Here is an 18477-nt window from a genome sequence, read left to right as displayed (position 1 = left end):
TTTGGGACCCAGTTTAGGGCTTTCTTGGCAGAGATTTATTCACTGTGGCAACTAGCTGCCCTTAAAATGACACAGAAAAAAGCACATTTTATTTTCACTAATGCTTAACTAAAGTAGCATTTCCTTCGAGTATGAATAAAAAAAAGATATTCTGAGAAAAGGGTCCGTTGACTTTACCAGACTACTAACTGGACCGTGACACAAAAACACTGAATCTCTAAATAAGATGGTCTTCTTAAAGGCTTTTCCACCTCTGACATTCTTTAAAGCCCTAAGCTTGGCCCTGTTTCCCTTGCCCATCTCTGGAGACTACATTTACCACAACACCCTTCGAGTGGGTGGGGCTCGGAGGAGAGCTACAGTCACGCGCTGCCACCTCCGAAGGGTGGAGCTTCGGCGTTCAGACAGACGTGACCGCTTTCCGGAGGGGAGGGCGCGGAACTACGACTCCCAGAGTGCACCGGGACGCTCAGACTCGGCTAATCCGGAAGTGGCATGTGTCCTGCTTCGTCTGAGATCCGGCAGCAATGGTGAGCCGAGGGTGGGCTGGTGGCGCCTTGGGAGGGGTTGACCAGCCAGCTTGGTGTCAAAACGAGAAGGGTTTGTGAAGGAAGTGGCGGTTGAGGCGGACCTCGAGGCCCCGCCAGGCCCGCTGCCCAGGGCGGGTTGTCACGGCGCGTCCCTGGCATTTCCGGAGCTCCTCCCGGGCCTCCTAATTCGCCCTCTACCTACGCGGGGGCAGTCCCGGGCTCTGCGGTGCCGCCGCGCTTCCTTCCGACGGGGCACTGGGGCGCTCCGGCCTCTGACAGGTGCTGCCGGCCCCCGAACTCGCTCTGCGGCCGCTTGGGAGGGATAACAAACCTGCCTAGGTCAGCTTCCTTGCCAAGCCCGGCAGATTCCTGGTTGAGCCCTCTGTGGTGCATGACGTGTGTGCGCCGTGCTCTTTGTGGGTTCTGTTCCTTAAAAGAATACGCGCGTGTCGGCTTGCAAGTAAAGCTCGGCGCTGTCCGGGGCGGGGCGCGTTCCTTTTGCGGCCCCTTGGGTGGCCTCTGCTGGCATAGCTGTGGCCACTGGGGGCGTTGTCCCCTTGGCTTGGTCTCGTTCACTCTGTATCGCTTGATTGGGATCTTCCCATGTAGTGCATTCCCCAGTCGACGCGCACGGTTTCTTTCATTTTGTTCTTACAATTAGTGCCGTGTGCACCTTTTTGCACCGATCGGTTCTGGCGGTAAATTATCTAAGGACGTCAGTCCCAGTGCGGATCTGTTGGGGAAAGAGTGTGGGCATTTTGGGTGACTTTTCCTCCCCGCCTTTTCTGAATGCTTGGCTCGCTTGTGCTTCCTCCCAAATGCAGGGCTTGAAGCCAGATTCACTCTCGGCGCCAAATCAGCCTGTAATCCGTCCACATTCAGCAGATGTCCCGCGAAAGCCCGTGTCTAGAGCCCTTTGAGGCTGATCCCTGCTCTTCTCTCGCCAGTTTCCCAGGCATTTAGAATTATGAAATTCCATTATGGATTATGAAAACCATTGACGTCCCAACTAGTTTGTGTTCGTTGTATTAAAGATCTTTGTAACTATAACACTTTATCTGGAGGTCTTTCCGTTTTTTGATCATCAGTATCATCAAAAATTTATTGAACTTTTAAACACCGAGTTACCAAGGCACCGTGCTAAACAGTTGTGGCATTCTAAGGCCTCTTTTGCCTCTAATATTCTGCTTTCTGAACGTCTTTCTAGTTCTGAGGACTCCTCTAGCTTTATATTGTGACATCCCTTCTCTCTCTTAGGGTGCCAGCCCTGGAGTTAGGAAGACCTAAATTCAATCAGACATGAATTGCGGGACTCCGAGCAAGTCACCTAATCCTGTTTGTCTCAGTTTCTTCCTCCGTAAAATGAGCTGGAGAAGAAAATGGCAAACCACTTCAGTATATTTGCCGAGAAAATCCCAAAATGGAGTCGTGAGGAGTTGGGGACAACTGAACAACAAATCTAGCTCTAATATTCCATATTCTAGGGTCCCTTCTAGTACTAATATTCCATGTTCTGAGGTGCCCTTGGGCTTTGTGGCTTTAAATAACTAACATGCAAAGCAGATTAATCCCACAACAGTAACAAGAGTAAACTGGAACAAAATGCTATAGATGTTCTGAGGAGGGAGAGATGGAAAGTAGTAGTCAAGCAAATATTCCTAGGAAAGTTGTCAGGCAACTGTGGGCAGGTAAGCCTCAGGGCATGGTGGAAAACATACTGATTCTGTAGACATGAGAACTCGAATTCAAATCCTGTGTCAGATACTAATGCTGTGAGCTGGGGCAAGTCATACAGCCTCTATAGAGAGCAGTTTTTCTCAACAACAAAATGAGGGGGTTGGACAAGAGAGCTTGGGAGGGCCCTTCTAGTTCTAGTTGGATGAACCAGTGATTTCATTTATTTTTTAATTCATTCATTTGTCCATTTATTTATTTGTCTATTCATTTGTTTTGTTTTTATTCACTCATCCATATATTTTTCTATTCATTCATTCATTCATTCATTTATTTTTGAGTCCTCTGATTTTAGTAGTTAGAAACTGGAGAGAAGACATGACAGATAGAAGTAAAGGCAGGTGAATTTAAGGGCCCTTAAGGTATCATCAATTCAGACCTCTCATGTAATGCTAGAAAACCAGAAGGCCTTCAGAGAGAATGTATTTTAGAGTCAAAAAATTTGGAGTAATTCAGACTTCCTGAGTCTTGACTCTCTACATCATACCACATCCACACCACCATCTATTCTTTCAGAGTACCCAGGAGGAGATGAAGTGTACCTTCCTCTTTGTCTCACCTTGTGAAATGTTGACTACCTAGTCTGGTGTCATCACTCTTGTTTTAGTTAACTTGTTTTTCCTTGTTACTGGAGATAACTTATTTGTCCCCAAAGCTTGGGAAGAGGCATATAAAGAAATGATTTTGATGTATTTTTATTCATTTTATTAAGTATTTCCCAATTACATTTAAAAAAAAATTTTCACATTCAGCTTTTAAAAATTTTGAGTTCTAAATTTTCTTTCTTCCTCTTGTCCCCCCCCTACCCTTTAGAAGACAAACAATAGGATATTAAGAAATGATTTTAATGGAAACACAAAAGGCATCTGTAAAACTTATATTTAACAAATGTCCAGAGCTTTTTTTCTCCTACCTTTCTTCTGCCATTTACCATTGAGTAGGTTCGTTCTTGAAAAGAAGAAAAAGGCCAAAATGGAGGGAGACAGGGTTAGTGTTGCTTTGTTTTGTAGCTGTGTCTGTGCTTGGGGCATAGAGCCCTTGGAGCCTCTGTGGTTTGGAGAGGGGCTCTAGAGACTCCATGTTCCCTGAGATAAAGCTTGAAATCCCTTTCTCTAAAACAAAGCTGAGGCTACCAGCCACCAAGCAGGAGATAGGCCTGGCTTTGTTCTCCTGGGTGGAAAAGTCACCAGATCCCCCATGAGGGCTTCAGTGGTGAGGCTTCTGGGTCTATTCACTGATGAATAAGGGAAATATGTGGCTTGAGAGAAGAGAAATTGGGGGCTTGATTGCCAAGGTTTGGGGAGAGTCATTGTTTATGTGGGTTCCTAGCTTTTTGCTTTCCAAAAGTCCCTCTGGGTACCACAGAGCCATATCATCTCTCTTGGGTACAGAGTTGGGATATTGCTTTGTTAATATTCACTGGTCAGATCATGGGACCTTGAAGCACAGAATCCAGAATTTTAGCCTTTGTTATGACATTAATCACATTCTGCCTTGTGACCATGATTTAGAATCATAAAATCTCAGGGAACTCAAAATATGGATTGGTCAAACCATCAAACATGGATTGTTAAATTGGAAAAGATTTGAGAAGGTTCTTAAGTCTAGGAAGGCTATCCCCCCCCAGTCAACTTTAGTTACGGATATCCATAGAAGCTGGACATGGAGATTAAACCAGATCAGCTCTAGAAGGCCCAATATTTGCAGGCTCCCTCATTTTACAAATAAAGATGCCCAGGCCCAAACTTGCTCAGGATTACACAGGTAAGAAGAAGCAGAGCTAGAATTTAAATCTAGCTTCTTTGATTCTAACCCCAATCAGTACTCCTTCTGCTATAGTACACTACCCCAGTTATGATGAGACACTGAAGAAATAGTGCTTTGATAGAACACCTGTTTTCCTTGGTTATTTTCAAGACATCCTCAAGACAAAAAATGGGCCTCAGTTTTCCCATCTGTAAAATAGAGAAATTGTTCCATTTATTTCTGTTATTGATGCTGTGAATTATCAGACATCCTTTTACCTACCTTCAGCTTGAATTTGGAGCTGTGTCACCTAGTACAGAGCTTGAAAACAGAATGTAGGAGGGACTGTATACATAAAGTGTAACCTGGAGAAGATAAGATTCAGGGGATGTGAGAGCTGTGTTCAGGTATTTGAAGGGTCTTGTGGGAAAAGAATTAAAGTGTTTCTTTAACCACAGAAGACAGAACCAGACAGTGATTGCATGGAAGTTTCAGAAAAATTAGGTTTTAGGTAAGAAAAGACTTTCTGACAAATATAGCTGTCCAAAATGGCATGGGCAGCTTGGTAGGGGATGTCAGAGGCAGTGGAGATTCCTTTCAGCTGTGTCTCAGAGCAGGCAGCTGCTGAGCTCCCTTCTAGCTCTGGGACAGGACGATTGTGTGGCAGTTAAATGATTGTCTGGGGTTGGGGGCTGTAGATCTCCCCTCATCCTCACACCTCCCAGGAGGTGCACATGCATAACATACATGTGCTCAGGGAGATGACTACTCAGTAATGGCTTCCCTTTTCCTCTCTCTTCCAGGCCACAGGAGCAGATCAGGTGGTTGGATTTGGCCTGGTGATTTTCAGTCTTGTGACTTTCACCTACTACACGATCTGGGTGATCATTCTGGTAAACTGCTGCTTCTGATCCTCCCCTTGGTAACAACTTTTCCCCCTTAGACTTCTCAAAGCCCTTTGCTTCCTCACTCCAAAAGTGACAACAGTTATATGAATTTATCTCTTATTTTGTCTCATCCCTCTTCTAAAGGGCAGCAATAGGAATTTCTCTAAACTTCCAGTCTTGCATAGTACCCAGGACAGTGCCCGGAACCCAGCAGGTCCTTAAAAGCCATTTGTTGAATAAACATTATGATGTGCCTTTTCTTGTTGAGTAGGCACTTTGATTGAATGGATTAAAGGATCAGTGACTATGTTCCTGGGTTACTTGCCTTCTTTACCATAGCTGTCATGGCCCCAGTTTTAAGCCTAAAACACTCAACTTTCTTGAGCTCTCCCTGGTCATCAGCATCTGCCAGTCAGGCCATATAGAGTGAGCGGCAGCTGTGTGCTGGGAAGTGGGAGGATGGGGGGCTTCCAAGAGGCCTCGAGGGGAATGCTTCCAAGACAACCAGGATCATCTAGCCCTTCAGGACTGTTTTTGGTGTCCCCAGATTTGGGTGTGCTGGCTCTGGGTGCTAGAACTTACTTGATTTCTTTTTTTTCTTCTCTTCCTCCCTCTCTCTCTCTCACTTTGCAGCCCTTCATAGACAGTGATCACATTATCCATAAATACTTCCTGCCCAGGGAGTACGCCATTATCATTCCCCTAGCAGCTGGCCTATTCCTGTTGCTGTTTGTGGGTAAGTTACCTTTTTCCTCTCTTCAGCAGTGGGGAGAATGTTCCAGAAGTGGTTTACTCAAGCAGCTGCTTGAGCTTCTTCATTACTGTGAATAATGATTTCATGGGATAGTCACCACTTCATCAGAGATGTAGCGAGGTGGCACAATAGATAGAAACCTGGGCTTAGAGTCAGGAAGACCTGAGTTTAAATCTTGCTGAATGACTGTGGGCACATTGCTTAATTGCTTATGTGCACTTCAGTTTCCTTCTGTGTAAAATGAGTAAGTTGCACTGCATGACTGTCTATGGTCTTAGGAAATGACTTGACCAGTCAAGGGTCTCCTATTAGTGGTGTTGGACTTGGAATGAAAAAACCTGGGTTCAAATCTCACCTCTGGGGACCCTGAACCAACTTTTGAATCATCATACCATTCTCATTCATTATTGTGATCGTTAGTGGAAGATCCAGGACCAGGACCTAAATCTCCTGATCTTCTGGTCCTTCCCACTCTCTGCTACCTGAGTAAAAGAAAATGTCATTTATGAAGGGATCCTTGAGAGATCGTGACGTCATAGTCTCAGATCCATTTTTAGATGTCATCTAGTTCAGTGCCATTGGATGAATGGATCTTCTAATATGTGAGTGATCATAGGACTTCCAGAGACCCCAGGGACCATTCTGCCACCACGTGGCAGGACTGCATTGATAGCAGTTCTGACTGTCCCTCCTGAGTATCACTGAAAGAGGGTACCCCATGGTCTCTGCTGGGGACTTTGGCCAAGAGGTCCATTGCAGGCCCTCCCACTGGGACTTAAGCCTAAAGTTTAAGTCTAAAGCCATCTGAATATGAAGGTGGAGAATTTCTGACCCCAAGAGTGTTCAGGGAAAGGGGAGGGAGACAAGAAATGGCGCAGGAGACTAGCCTCCAAGATAGCCAAGTCCCTTCTGCCTTCCTGTTGGTGCTGTTCAGTGTTAGTCACTTGCACATTTGTGGACTTTCTATTCCAGGGCTGTTCATCACTTATGTGATGTTAAAGAATCGGAAGCCAGCCAAGAAGACAAATTGAAGGAGGTGCAGCCAGATGTGGGGAGGAATCTGGAGTCACATCTTGGACCCTGTGCGCTGCATTCTAGCCGGGCTTGGAGGAGACGTGGGGGCAGGGGTTAGAGAGGATCCTCTGTCCCTGTTCTCACCCCCTTTCAGACCAGGGTGGCCTGGGGCAGGGTGCAGTGCTGCTCTCAGGACAAAGCTGAGGAGCTTTAGCATCCCAGATGCCCCTGAACAGTAGACATTTTGGTCCTGTGGGACTGGCATGAATTGAGTTCTATGACTGACTGCCTCCTCCTGAGTTCCAGCTCGTATGGGAGGAGCAAGCATTCCAGCTCTTCTTCCTTGGCCCCTCTCCCAGTTTAATGGGCGAAAGAGACACCAGCCTTCTTCCCTCTCTCCTATTCCTCCGAGCTCTGCAAATGAGCTTTTGTTCACATTCCTATAGATCCCTTCCCTTCTCTACCTCTTGCTTAGTAGAAAATCAGTTTTTCAGAGGCTGACACAAGCTTGGGCTCATCCCAGACTACAGGGCTCTACTAGACAAATCCCTGCCCTAAATTCATTTTCCTGGGAACAAAACCAGACCTCAGCCCAGTGAAGGGGCCAAACAGGGAGATGTTCAATTCAGGCTGTGAAAATTGTAGAAACTTTGTGGACCAAACTACTGATTGACACTGCTGGGAATAAAGGCCTGACAGATATTGTTTGTCCAATGTGCTGTGTCATACCCTGTACCATCTGACCTCCATGTGGTTCCTGCACCCTACTGTAGCCCCTGTGCTGCTGAGCTTCCAGTTTCATCTCTGTGTTTCAATAAATATTTAATACGACTGTCTCAGTCATCTTTTTCAATGAAGTTTAAAACCAGGCCTCTCTCCTGCCTATCTATCAATTAATTGATAAGCCTTTATTTGTTGTTTTTAGCATTATTTATTAGCAATAATGGTATTAATTTCAACTACTGAGATGATAACAATGCTTGACATATCATATGTAAAAACAGCTTTGAGTGATTCCACTTGCAAATAATACAACTGGAAGGAAAACCATCCGTGTCTGAAGTTCTTTGCAATTAATTGAGAAATGAAAATTTTCAGATTTTGTATTTAGATGAAGCAAGAGATGCAGTTAAAGATGTTTGATTACATGTGTATGATATGATATTAAAACTGATATTGGTAAAGAATTCATTCTTTACATTCATTACTTTGCAAAACTTCAGTAAGCATTTATTAAGTCCTGGTGATGTGAAGAAAAATACTTGAAGATTATTCTTTTCAAAAGGACTTAAAAAATTAAATATTTTCTATCTCTATTATCCCAATGGAAGGAAAGAAAACCTAATACTTGCAACAAATATGCTTATCAGAAATAAATTTCTGCACTGGCCACGTCTAAAAATGTGTCTCAATCAGTATCTTAAATCCAGCACCTCTCAATCAGTATCTTCATCAGTTCTCTGGAATCATGGTTGGTCCTTGTGTTCAATCAACACATTAATTTTTTCCCCCCACAGCCCTTCTAGCATTACTTTTTTTTTTTTTAATCATATGTGCCCTTCTGATGGGTGTGAAGTGGAACCGCAAAATAGTTTTTAATTTTCATATCTCCAATTGTTACTGATTTAGAGCATTTTAAAAAAATATGATCCCTAACAGCTTAGAGTTTTTACTCTGAAAATTGCCTGTTGACATCTTTGGCTACTTACCAATTTGTCAGCCTTCGGGGGACAGCTGGAACTCCCTCAGCTCTCCAAACCTGCCACTCATTTGCTCCTGGAGCACAACTTCCCTGGACTTCAGGCTCTCCATCTGTAAAATAAAGAATGGGCTTTCCATATTATTAAAGTATCTTCGGTCCCTCTTCCTAAAGACGGCGATGTTGGTCTCTGCAGCATCATTCTAAATTTGACCTGAGGACCCTTGACCGTCAGAATTTGACATCTTAGGACCTCCCTCCCACACGCTCCATTTACTTCCTGACCCTCCCATTCCTGGGTTGAGGCGCAAATGACAGAATTTATTCCCCTCCCCCCAGGCCCTTTGGGTAATTTCCCACAACTCCAGCAAGGGGCAGTCTTGAGCAGGGAACTCTAGCGTGGGGGGAGTGGGTGGCGGAGGCGAGGGGGGAAGGAGAGGGAGGAAACACCTCAGTACGCTGGAATCTTCAAATATCGGCCATGGGAAGGACTAATTCATGGCGTTTAGTCCCAAGGTGTGGGAAGGGGTCCGCTTGAACCTGGTTCAGGCGGCCCGAAGCCAGGCCCCAGCTCCGCCATTCACACCCTCCGAGACTTCTCTGGGATTCATTTTCCTTGTCTGTAAAATGAAGGGGAGGATAGGACTAAGTGGCCCCTCGGAACTCTCCCAGCTCTAGGTTTTTAATCCTATGAGACCTATCATTTATAACCAGACACAAGGGACGGTTTGAGAAAATGAGGCCCAGGAAAATGAGACGGGAACAACGTCAAGCAGCTGCTACGGGAAGGACCCACGAGTCCAAGCCAGATCTTTGGATTCCCGCTCCGGCACCCAGGAAACGGGAGGAAAGCCAGGCATCCCGCCTCCGAGCCTTTGCTCACCTCCATCCCCACCCCCAGCGGTCCGTTTCCCCAGCCAGCCAATCTGGGGCTGCCGAGCGGAACGAGGCTGGGAATGCCCAGCCCGAGGCGCTGCGGAGGAGAGACTGGGGCTGGGAGCCGGGGGCGGGGCCCGTGGACCGAAGGGCGGGACAAAGGATTCGGGCGAGGCCGGGAGGCGGGGCTCTCGGGCCGCTGCCTCAGGGGGCGATGGTGGAGAGGCCCTTGGAGCACTATGAGGTAGGTCCAGGGGGACGCTCCGGGGCCGGCTGGCTGGGTGCGCGGCGGCCACCCCGGGCTCCGGGGCTCGTGGGCCCCCCGCGCTGGCTGGGCTGGGCTGGCCGTGCCCCTGCACACCACCGCGGGGGCTCCTGTGGGGAGGGGGGCTGCCCGTCTGACAGCCGCGGCGTGCAGGGCACACACCGACCCGCGTGTGCGGGCATCCTGGGCTCTCTGCGCGTAGGGTGCGCGCACGGGTTTCGAGGGGGCATTTAACCCGACTTAGGATCCATGAGTCTCGTAGACATGCACGAGGGTTGTGTACCCGGAGAAATCCGGGGCGTGAGAGAGAAATGGGTCCTAGCCCACTCTGGATCTACGAGCACTGTGGGTGCAGCGCGTCCTTTTATTCCTGTCTTCTATCCTTGTCCCTCAGCTCACCCCCCACTCCCCCTCAGCCCGAGTGACCCCGGATAGCTGAGCCTGACTTGTGCCCCTGTCCCTGCATGTGCTGCTCCTCCTCGGGAGGGCTGACCCGTCCTTGTCCCAGGAGCACACCCCAGAACCGTAACGAGCAATTCTGGCACCTGATACAGGTACCACCAAACGTGCGTGGGAGTGAAGGGCAGTTGTTAACCCGAGTCTTCACAACCCCTCCCCTTCATTTTGTGTAAGACCCCGGCTCTCCGAGTCTTCTCTAGACAGGTACAACCATCTTTAGGACGAAGGTGGCCAACTCCCAGGGAATTCCAGCCCAAACTCTCAAAAGTTCGCCAGGTGAGGAAGGCAGCCACGGAGGGGCAAGGGGCTCGAAAATGGTCATCTCCAATCACAGAGTATCTAAAGCGTGTCCCAGAGGTGACCAATGGGGGGAACTTACTGGGCTTGGGACTCTGGTCAGGGGGCGGGAGGAGCCGTGGCACTGGGCTGGTGGAAGGCGGTGACATGCAGGAGCCCTTGTCCTCGGGACAGCAGGCTCTCCTTCACCTCGGTGCTGTGAAATAAAACCCACCACCCTGTCTTTGCTCCCCCTTAACTCTCTCTCTCTTCCTCAGGGCTATCCCTGTGCCTGCCCGCAGGAGAGTAACCCCAGCAACAGGTCTGGCTACCCACACAACACCCAGAGTGACAACCTTTTTCGGAGGTTCCTGTGGCGAATAAGAGAGAGATGGAAACTACTTGGCCTTTTTGAGATCGACTCCGGACACGAGCATTATAAGCTGACGTGCATGATTAAGACAGGGCTTCACCATGCCATCCAGCTCTCCATCGACCACCCTTCCAGGGTGAGCCAGCTTGTGAAGAGGACCTGCTTTGGGGCCTCACTCAGTGGGGAGACAGCACAAAGGTCTGGTGGCAGCAGAGCTCGCCCCCAGCCTCCGCTCTGCTGTTTACTTCTTGGGAAATCCCTTCCTTTTCCCAAATCTGAATTTCCTCATCTGTAAAACGAGGTCAGACCCGGATTCAGATAGTCTCAAGGATAGTGCCAGCATCCCCAATTGCAAAAGTCTGTGATTCTTTGAATAAAAAACATGTGCGCTCCCACCTTGAGCCTGGCCCTCTGCCCACCCGAAAAACAATTGTGTCCCATCCCTTTGGCTTCCCCTAGGCCTGGGACCCCGCCAGAGCCTGCTCAGCAAATCCCAGAACTGACAACTTAGCGCAGAAGCTGAGCTGGGCAATTTGATGAGGTAGCTGGGGGAGAGAAATTGTCCTCTCCTGGGGTTGCTGGAAGAGAAGTGGAAGAAAGTGGAGGAGAGAGCTAGGAAAAGTTGTTGGAGGGGGAAAGTAGGAGAGGCTAGATGCCGAGGACCACTAATTAGCCGTAGGCCATCCCAGGAGCCAATTTCTTCCCTACTCTCCCTTTGGGGACACCCAAGGGTAGGAAATGGGATTGAATTGATTGTGGGAAAATCCTCAAAGGATGCAGAAGGAGAGAAATTCACCTAAACCTTTGTCTGTCTTTCCCCTCCAGCAACCCCTAAAGGAGGAAGATTATTCGTCTGTAGTGACCCAGACCCATGAGGTAGGAGCTTCAGGAATTCTTTCAGGGAGGGAGGGCAGTTGGGGGGCAGGAGTGCCTCTAACACTGGCTTGGCCACAGATTTAAAGTAGACCAGGACAAATCATTTCACCTCAGGCCGGGCCGCTCCAGTTTCCTTGTTTTTCAAATGGTCATGTCTCTCTCAGAGACTGTTAGGAAGGTTAAGTTTTTATGATGAATGGGAAAACTGCATTTAAACCCTAAAGACCTGTCAGAGAAAAGATGAATACTGCTAGAGCTATATTATAGGGGAAAGCCTCCTGACTGATCTCTGGACCTTGATCTTTCCCCTTGGTCTAAATACTTTTCTGTTGAATTTCCAACTTATATCCCCTCAGATAAACTATTCTCTCTCTTTCCCCATGGTATATGTGTTTCCAAATGTGCCCATGTTCTCCCCTACCAATACGTTGTAGGAGCCATCTCAAGAACACACAAATGTACTTTGTACCAGTCCATACTTATGTCACATATACATTATTCATGTTCACATGAGTTAACATATTTTATGAATGTGTTTTTGATATGTGATGTGCCAAGACAAGAAAGGGGAAAGAAGCATTTATTTAACGTCTTCTATGTGCCAGGCACTGTACTAAGCACTTTACAAATATCATTTCATGTTATAATAATAACAATAATAACTAACTGTATATGTGACTTATTCTGTGCCAGACACTTATTTCCCCCTCATTTGAGCCTCCTCATAATCCTGAATAGTAGATGCTATTTTTTATCCACATTTTACAGTTAAAACAGAGGAAGACTGAGGTTAAATGATTTACTTGCCCATAGCTTTTGAGGTCCTATTTGAATTTAGGCCTTCCTGATTCCAGGCATAGTATTTTATCTGCTGCACCACCCCTGCTTATCAAAATAAAACAAAACAACCCCCCCAAAAAAACCCCATTCATTCAGACCTGAAATTTCATAAACTCTCACCTATGTGCATGCTAATACCATAAACCCATATAGTGTACTCAGAATGGTTGCTCCATAAATATACTTATATTTTCATGTGTTTCATATGTATATATCAATTAGCAGTCATGTATAAGCAACTTTTATGTACCAAGTATATGGAGTGCTGGAGAAACAAAGAAAAAATATCAAGTACCTGTCCTCAGGGAGCTTCGGTTCTTTGGCATATAACATATACACAAATACATCTGTAAAAATAGAAGGACATATGATTTCATTTGGTATAGGGAGCTCAAAGCAAGGGCATTTTACAATGAAGGTTGGCATCTTTCCTGTCTATAATTTTAGAAAGTTGCTTGTGGCACAAGATCATACCGCCAGAATCATAAAGCCTTCCTAGCTGGGTGACCCCATGCAGGTCACTTGATCTCTGTCTGCCTCAGTTTTTTCAACTGTAAAATGGAAATAATAGCCTTTGCTTCCTAGGCTTATTGTGAAGATCGTATGGAAGGACATTTGTAAGGTGCTTTGTAAATCTCAGAGTGATATGTAAATGCTATCTGATGTTATCATCATTGTTATTATTAGGCTAAGCTATACAAGGTGATACCTGGCCATTCTTGGCAGACAGGCTCTGAGTGGGGGATGGAAGGTAATCCTAGAGCTCTCCTGTCCTTTTCCTGCAGAATTCTGGCATAGGCCAGGCCCTGCTATGTTATTTCATTGGCCTTCCCCCCCTCAGGGCTTTGAAATGGACACCATGGCAGGTCCTGTCTTTGCTCACCTTCGACACTTTCTGGGCCTGGCAGAAAAGGATTACCAGAACTCCTTGAGTTCCAAAAGCTGCTTCCTACAGTTCATCAGTAACTCCAAGAGCAAAGCAAACTTCTTCCTGACGTGAGTGTCACATCAAGGGGGGTGGGGCAAGATGAGGAAGGGGTTCCCAGAGAAAAAAAGGTAGTGGGAATCAGCCAGGGTGGGCACTGTAGCCCTGGATCGTCCATGTGCTGCCTTGTTCCACATATGTGGAACTCCCCTGGGGGGAGAGGAGCAGGGTTGTGAATGCTGGAGAGGAGCTCTGGCCAGGAGACCCTCTGTATAGAGGGTCAGGGATGGGGGAAGAGGATCTGGGCTGAAACGAAAGAAAATCTAGGGATTAAGGTGGTCAGAGAGTAGTGGAAAGAGGGAGAGAGAGAGGAGGGAGGGAAAGAAACAAAAAAAGGAGAGACAGAAACAGAGAGAGATAGGGAGAAGGGAGACAAGAGAGAGAGAGAGAATATGAATGGCATGTTTGAATGTGTGTGTGAGTGTGAGTAGCATGTTTGTTGTGTATGTGTGTGAGAGGGAAGTGAAGAAGAGAGAGAAAAGAGAGAAGGAAAGAGAGAGAGGAGGGAGACAAAGACAGAAATAGATAAGAGACAGAGAGAAGAGAGGGGAGAGAGAAGAGAAGAGAGAAAGAGGAAGAGAGGAGAAGAGAGAAAAAAGAAGGAAAGAAAAAGATGGGAGAGAAGAGAGTAGAGAGAGAAAAGAAGAGAGAAGGGGAGAGAGCGAAAGAGAGAGAGAAGAGAGACAAAAGAAGAGAGACAGAGACAGGGAGGGGGGAGAAAGAGAACAAGTTCCTGGAGAGTGAGCTGGTCCAACCTCCTGGCTAGGCCTGAGCCTGATCCTCTAACTCTTCTTGGCCTTTTCTCCCATCCTAGACATGACAAGCGTTTCTTCCTGAAGACCCAAGAAAAGCGAGAGATCCAATTCCTGCTCTCCAAACTGGCCCTCTACATTCATCACCTCCACGAATACCCCCATTCCCTGCTTGTCAAGTTTCTGGGTAGGAGCCAGGCCTGCCTGAGGGCGATGCTCTAGGGGGATATGGTGGGCTCCCTATCTCCCCTTCCTCTTTTGACCTTTCTCTCTCTTTCCTGCTAGGGATCCACAGCATCAAAGTGGCCCAGGGAAAGAAGGTAGGGGATGTTGAGGGCATTCGGGGTTCTGAACACAAAGAGGGCAGAGGATAACCTTTTCCCTTTCTTCTTCATCCAGAAATACTTCATCATCATGCAGAGTGTCTTCTACCCTGATGAGCGAATTTCTGAAAGGTTGGTTGAGAGACAGGGAGCTGTGTATCAGCTCACAAGCATATCAGCTGTGCCCCCATGGAAGGGTCATTTGAAGTACTTGGTATTAGCCATTCACATTTCTGTCCTACTTTCTGTGTTAGAAAATATTTTCTTTACAATAATCCTGTGAGGTAGAGAATGAAAGTTTTTTTTTACATGCACTTTCCAAATGAGTAAACTGAGGCCTAAAGAGGCTAAATGACCTGGGGATATTATTCATTCACCAAGCTTGACTGAGCATCTTGAATTGGGTCTAACACAGACCTGTGACAGACTGTTTGTTGAGAGTGAGACAAAGAAGGAAACACCTTGGTTCCCCCTGGAGGTTTTTTTCCTTGTCTTTGCTGTTAGCCAGATTCCCTGAGGAGTTATATGAAGGGGAGCCACTGTTTCATTGAGTCTCTGTGGAGTGTTCAATGAACACTTTAAGCTGCCCATTCTCTCTCTCTGAGATTAACTCACCTCATCAAATTTGCCTGGCACATAGTTGTCACCTAATGAATGTTCCTTTTCTCCCTCCTTTCTTTTCTCCCTCCCACCCTCCCTCCCTCTTATTCTCCCTCCCTCCTTCTCTCCCCCCTCTTTCCCTCCCTCCCCCCTCTTTCTCTCTCTTCCTTCCTTCCTTCTTCTCTCCTTCCCTTCTTTCTACCTCCCTTCCCTCCCTCTCTCTCTTTCTTCCTTCCTTTCCTTCCTCTTTCCATCCCCTGATTTGGTCAGGTATGACATTAAGGGGTGCCAAGTGAACCGCTGGACAGAACCTCTGCTTTCAGAGAGCCAAATTATCGTGGTGCTAAAGGATCTCAACTTTGAGGGACACACCATCTCTCTGGGTGAGCCAGCCCCTGTTCTTAGAGCTGCTTCTAGGGCACTCACCACTTAGTGCTCTTGAGTATCTCTTGTCCACTCCTCAGCCTTTCAGCCCTCATAGGAGCCCAGTTCTGCTTGGCAGGGTAGTAGGTCAGAGCCATTAGATAGCAGTGAGAGTAACTCTTCCCCCACCACTGTGGCAGGAGGCTGCAGTTAAAGAAACAACAGTAGGAAATCTCCATTCTGGGTCTAAAGTTGACCCCAGTAAGATGCTAATAAATAATAACCTTCTCTGTGTGTTCCCTGTCCTCTGCTTTGTCCCAAATATCCCAGAGAGACCTAGCCTAGGGTCTGTTCCATGCTTCCTCTTCACCCATACTGCCCACCCTGCTCTGTGATCCTAACCACTTCCACAGGGTCCCACCGGAGCTGGTTTCTCAAGCAGATAGAGCTGGACACAGCTTTCCTGCGTGACCTCAACGTTCTGGACTACAGCCTCCTGGTAGCCTTTCAGAAGCTCCACTCAGACGAGAAGCAACAAAGCAAGAATATTTTGACTCGTATAGCCAGGTAAGCCACCTTGGAGAATCTGCAGGAGAGAACCTGGAGAAGACAAGACATGATTGGGGAATAAGTGGGATGAAAAGGAGATGTTGGTAGCTGGGATCAAGGATTTCAAGGCCCAGAATGTAGAAAGCAGACTGGATATATTCTACTTGGACCCAGAAAAATGGGTAGAAGTTGCAGAGACAAATTGAGGCTTGACATGAGGGGAATGATGAGAACTGATTAGGTTTGATATGAGGGGATACTTCTGAATGATGAGAGCTGATTGGAACACAGTGGGTTCCTCTTATTAGCAGTCTCCCTACAGGGGCTGGGTAACCACTTGACAGGTATATTATGGTGGGAATTCCTTTCAGAGATAGATTTGACTAGGTGACTGCCTTCCCACTATAATTTAGTGACTATTTGAGGGTGAGGCAAGATACAAGGGAATCAGAGGAAGGATTCGAAAGACTTGATTGATGTAGCAGCCATTAACTGAGGTATGATGAGGACCTAGATGACAACCATCAGGACAATGAAGGGATCTGAACCCATTCCATACGTATCAGCTGAAGGGATTCAACTTTGTACCAGCTCTGTGGTGTTAGGCAAAGCATTTTACTCCAGCCTCAGTTTTCTTGTTTAGAAAATGGGTAGATTATAAAATAATAAAGAAAATAGGTGGATTGTGTTAATGAGTTTTGGTGGTCCCTTCCAGTTTTAGAATTAGCCCTTTTGGATCTGTGAATCACAGATATTTATTAGCATGGGAAATAATAGTTACAGTGGTAGAACATTTGTTGTGTTTGCAAAATCTCACGATGACCCTGGGCAACAGCTGACAGCGGCTGAGCGACTTGTCCGCAGCTAGTAATTTTCTGGGGCAGTAATGGAACTCTGCTGCGCCATTCTCTGCCCCTTCTAGCCGCCCAAAGTACAAAGTTAAAGAAAAGGCTTGTGGCGACGCTAATGTCCAAGTGTGCTGTGTTGGGTTCTCTAAGGGAGTTTAAGAACAAGTTACCTGGAGAGGTAACGGGCTCTCCATTGCTGGAGATCTGCAAGCGGAGAGGGGTTGGCCAGCGGTGAGAGCAGCTTTGGTGTCGGTGAGACCGGACGGCTGCTGAGGATATGTCCGGCTTGGGGACTCTCTAATTCTAGGCTCGAGACGGGGAAGGGGGCCGCTGAGACGGGGCTGAGAGCTTGGGAGGGGAGAGGCTGTTTGGGGAAGGCTGCTCTGACAAAGGGACCGAGGCCTCCCGGGGATGGGAGAGAAGGACTAGCAGGATGGAGCGCCGGCTCGGCGCCAGCGTTTCCCAGGCGCGCTCTCGTCTGGCGGGCTGGGGCAGCGCTTGGCGGCGCGGGCGCGGGCGCGGGCGCGGGAGCGAGCCTGGGAGCGGGCCCGGGCGCGAGCCTGGGAGCGGGCCCGGGCGCGGGCGCGGGAGCGAGCCCCGGGCTCCCGCGCCGCGCCACCCGACGGGCCCTGTTTGCTCCCCAGGTCTGTGCACGGGGCGTGGGGCGAGGCCTCCACGGTGCCCTACCTGGCTCCCGAGGCGGTGACCAAGCGCCTGAAGACCGACCACCCCTCCACCAAGAGGGGCTCCTACAACCTGCTGGCCCACAACTGCCGGCTGCTGCCCGACGCGCACAACGCCCTGCACACGCTGGACGGCCCCGAGCACCGCTACTTCATCGGGATCATAGACTTCTTCACCGTCTACAACCTCCGCAAGCGCATAGAGTTCCTGTGGAAGTCCCTGCTGCATCCCTCCCAGTCCTTCTCCACCGTCAACCCGGCGCACTACGCCAGCCGCCTCTACCGCTGGGTGGATGCTCACACGGTGTGACGCGCCTGCGCCCCCCCGCACTGCCGCCGGGGGGCGCCGCCTCCCGACTCCTGTCTCGTCCTCCTGGAACGCCCGGGGAAGGAGAGAACGTAGCGGGAAGAGCCCGGCCCGGACGTTAGGCTACCAGCAGTCCCAGCCCCACCTCTGCCTCTAATTTACTATGCTTCCTTCACCTGGGCCTCGGTTTCCTTCTCTGTAATATGAGGGTGTTGGATTTAATAGACTCGAAGTTCATTCACGCTCACGGTTTTGTGGTCTGGGAAGGAGGAAACCAGGGGCTCAGCACGTGCCTCCCTCTCGGCCCGGGCCGCCGGGATGGGAGAAGGGCTTTGGGGGCCCTCTGTCTCTGATCCATCCATCAGCAGTGCCGGGGGGGGGGGGGGGGGCGGGGCGGGGAGTAACACAGCACCGCCCCGAGCGCGGGAACGCGCTTCTTGCTGGGGGGGAGGGGGGCGCGGAAATGACTTCTTTCTGAAGCATGCGGAGCCGAGGCGGCAGAGGCGGGGGGTTCGGGTTAAGGTATCCCGCCCTTCTTGAGTTCCCCTGAGCAAGTTGTTAATGCTTGAGGCCTCAGTTTCCCCTTCTGTAAAGCGGGGGATAATGATCGCTCTCTCCGTCTCTTGGAAGAGAAATGTAACTTGAGATCTTTGAGGAGGGGGGCTTGCAGCAATGTACCGCGTGTTTCCCTGCGTCAGGCAGCTGGCGTGTCTTTGGCACGGGCGCTGTGATTTAGCA

The 18477-nt window shown here is 48.5% G+C and overlaps 2 protein-coding genes across 7 annotated transcripts; both read left to right on the top strand.

Annotated features, from left to right (window-relative positions):
- Positions 1-413: 413 nt before the first annotated feature.
- On the top strand, positions 414-7852 carry DPM2 (dolichyl-phosphate mannosyltransferase subunit 2, regulatory). 2 transcript variants are annotated; one of them, XM_012553930.3, is made up of 4 exons: positions 414-530; positions 4814-4903; positions 5531-5633; positions 6624-7852. In XM_012553930.3, exons 1-4 carry the CDS (start codon positions 528-530, stop codon positions 6680-6682), a joined length of 255 nt encoding a protein of 84 aa, XP_012409384.1. In that variant the 5' UTR covers positions 414-527; the 3' UTR covers positions 6683-7852. The 2 variants fall into 2 exon arrangements, with proteins under 2 accessions (XP_012409384.1, XP_012409382.1); XM_012553928.3 differs by lacking the exon at positions 414-530 and adding an exon at positions 3026-3251.
- Positions 7853-8838: 986 nt separating this feature from the next.
- On the top strand, positions 8839-17920 carry PIP5KL1 (phosphatidylinositol-4-phosphate 5-kinase like 1). 5 transcript variants are annotated; one of them, XM_031954702.1, is made up of 11 exons: positions 8839-9484; positions 10139-10240; positions 10519-10749; positions 11439-11489; positions 13171-13325; positions 14129-14253; positions 14352-14386; positions 14466-14521; positions 15260-15372; positions 15766-15919; positions 17394-17742. In XM_031954702.1, the coding sequence occupies exons 1-11, from the start codon at positions 9101-9103 to the stop codon at positions 17740-17742; spliced, it is 1755 nt and encodes a 584-aa protein (XP_031810562.1). In that variant the 5' UTR covers positions 8839-9100. The 5 variants fall into 5 exon arrangements, with proteins under 5 accessions (XP_031810562.1, XP_031810561.1, XP_031810563.1 ...); XM_031954701.1 differs by having other exon boundaries at positions 8840-9484; positions 10139-10321; positions 17394-17920; XM_012553879.3 differs by having other exon boundaries at positions 9424-9484; positions 10060-10240; positions 17394-17920.
- The last annotated feature ends 557 nt before the right edge of the window (positions 17921-18477 follow it).

The sequence above is a fragment of the Sarcophilus harrisii genome, chromosome 2 (genome assembly GCF_902635505.1).
Source record: "Sarcophilus harrisii chromosome 2, mSarHar1.11, whole genome shotgun sequence".
Taxonomy (NCBI): domain Eukaryota; kingdom Metazoa; phylum Chordata; class Mammalia; order Dasyuromorphia; family Dasyuridae; genus Sarcophilus; species Sarcophilus harrisii.
Note: the sequence above shows the minus strand (reverse complement) of the source record. Positions and strands in the feature narration are given on the sequence as shown.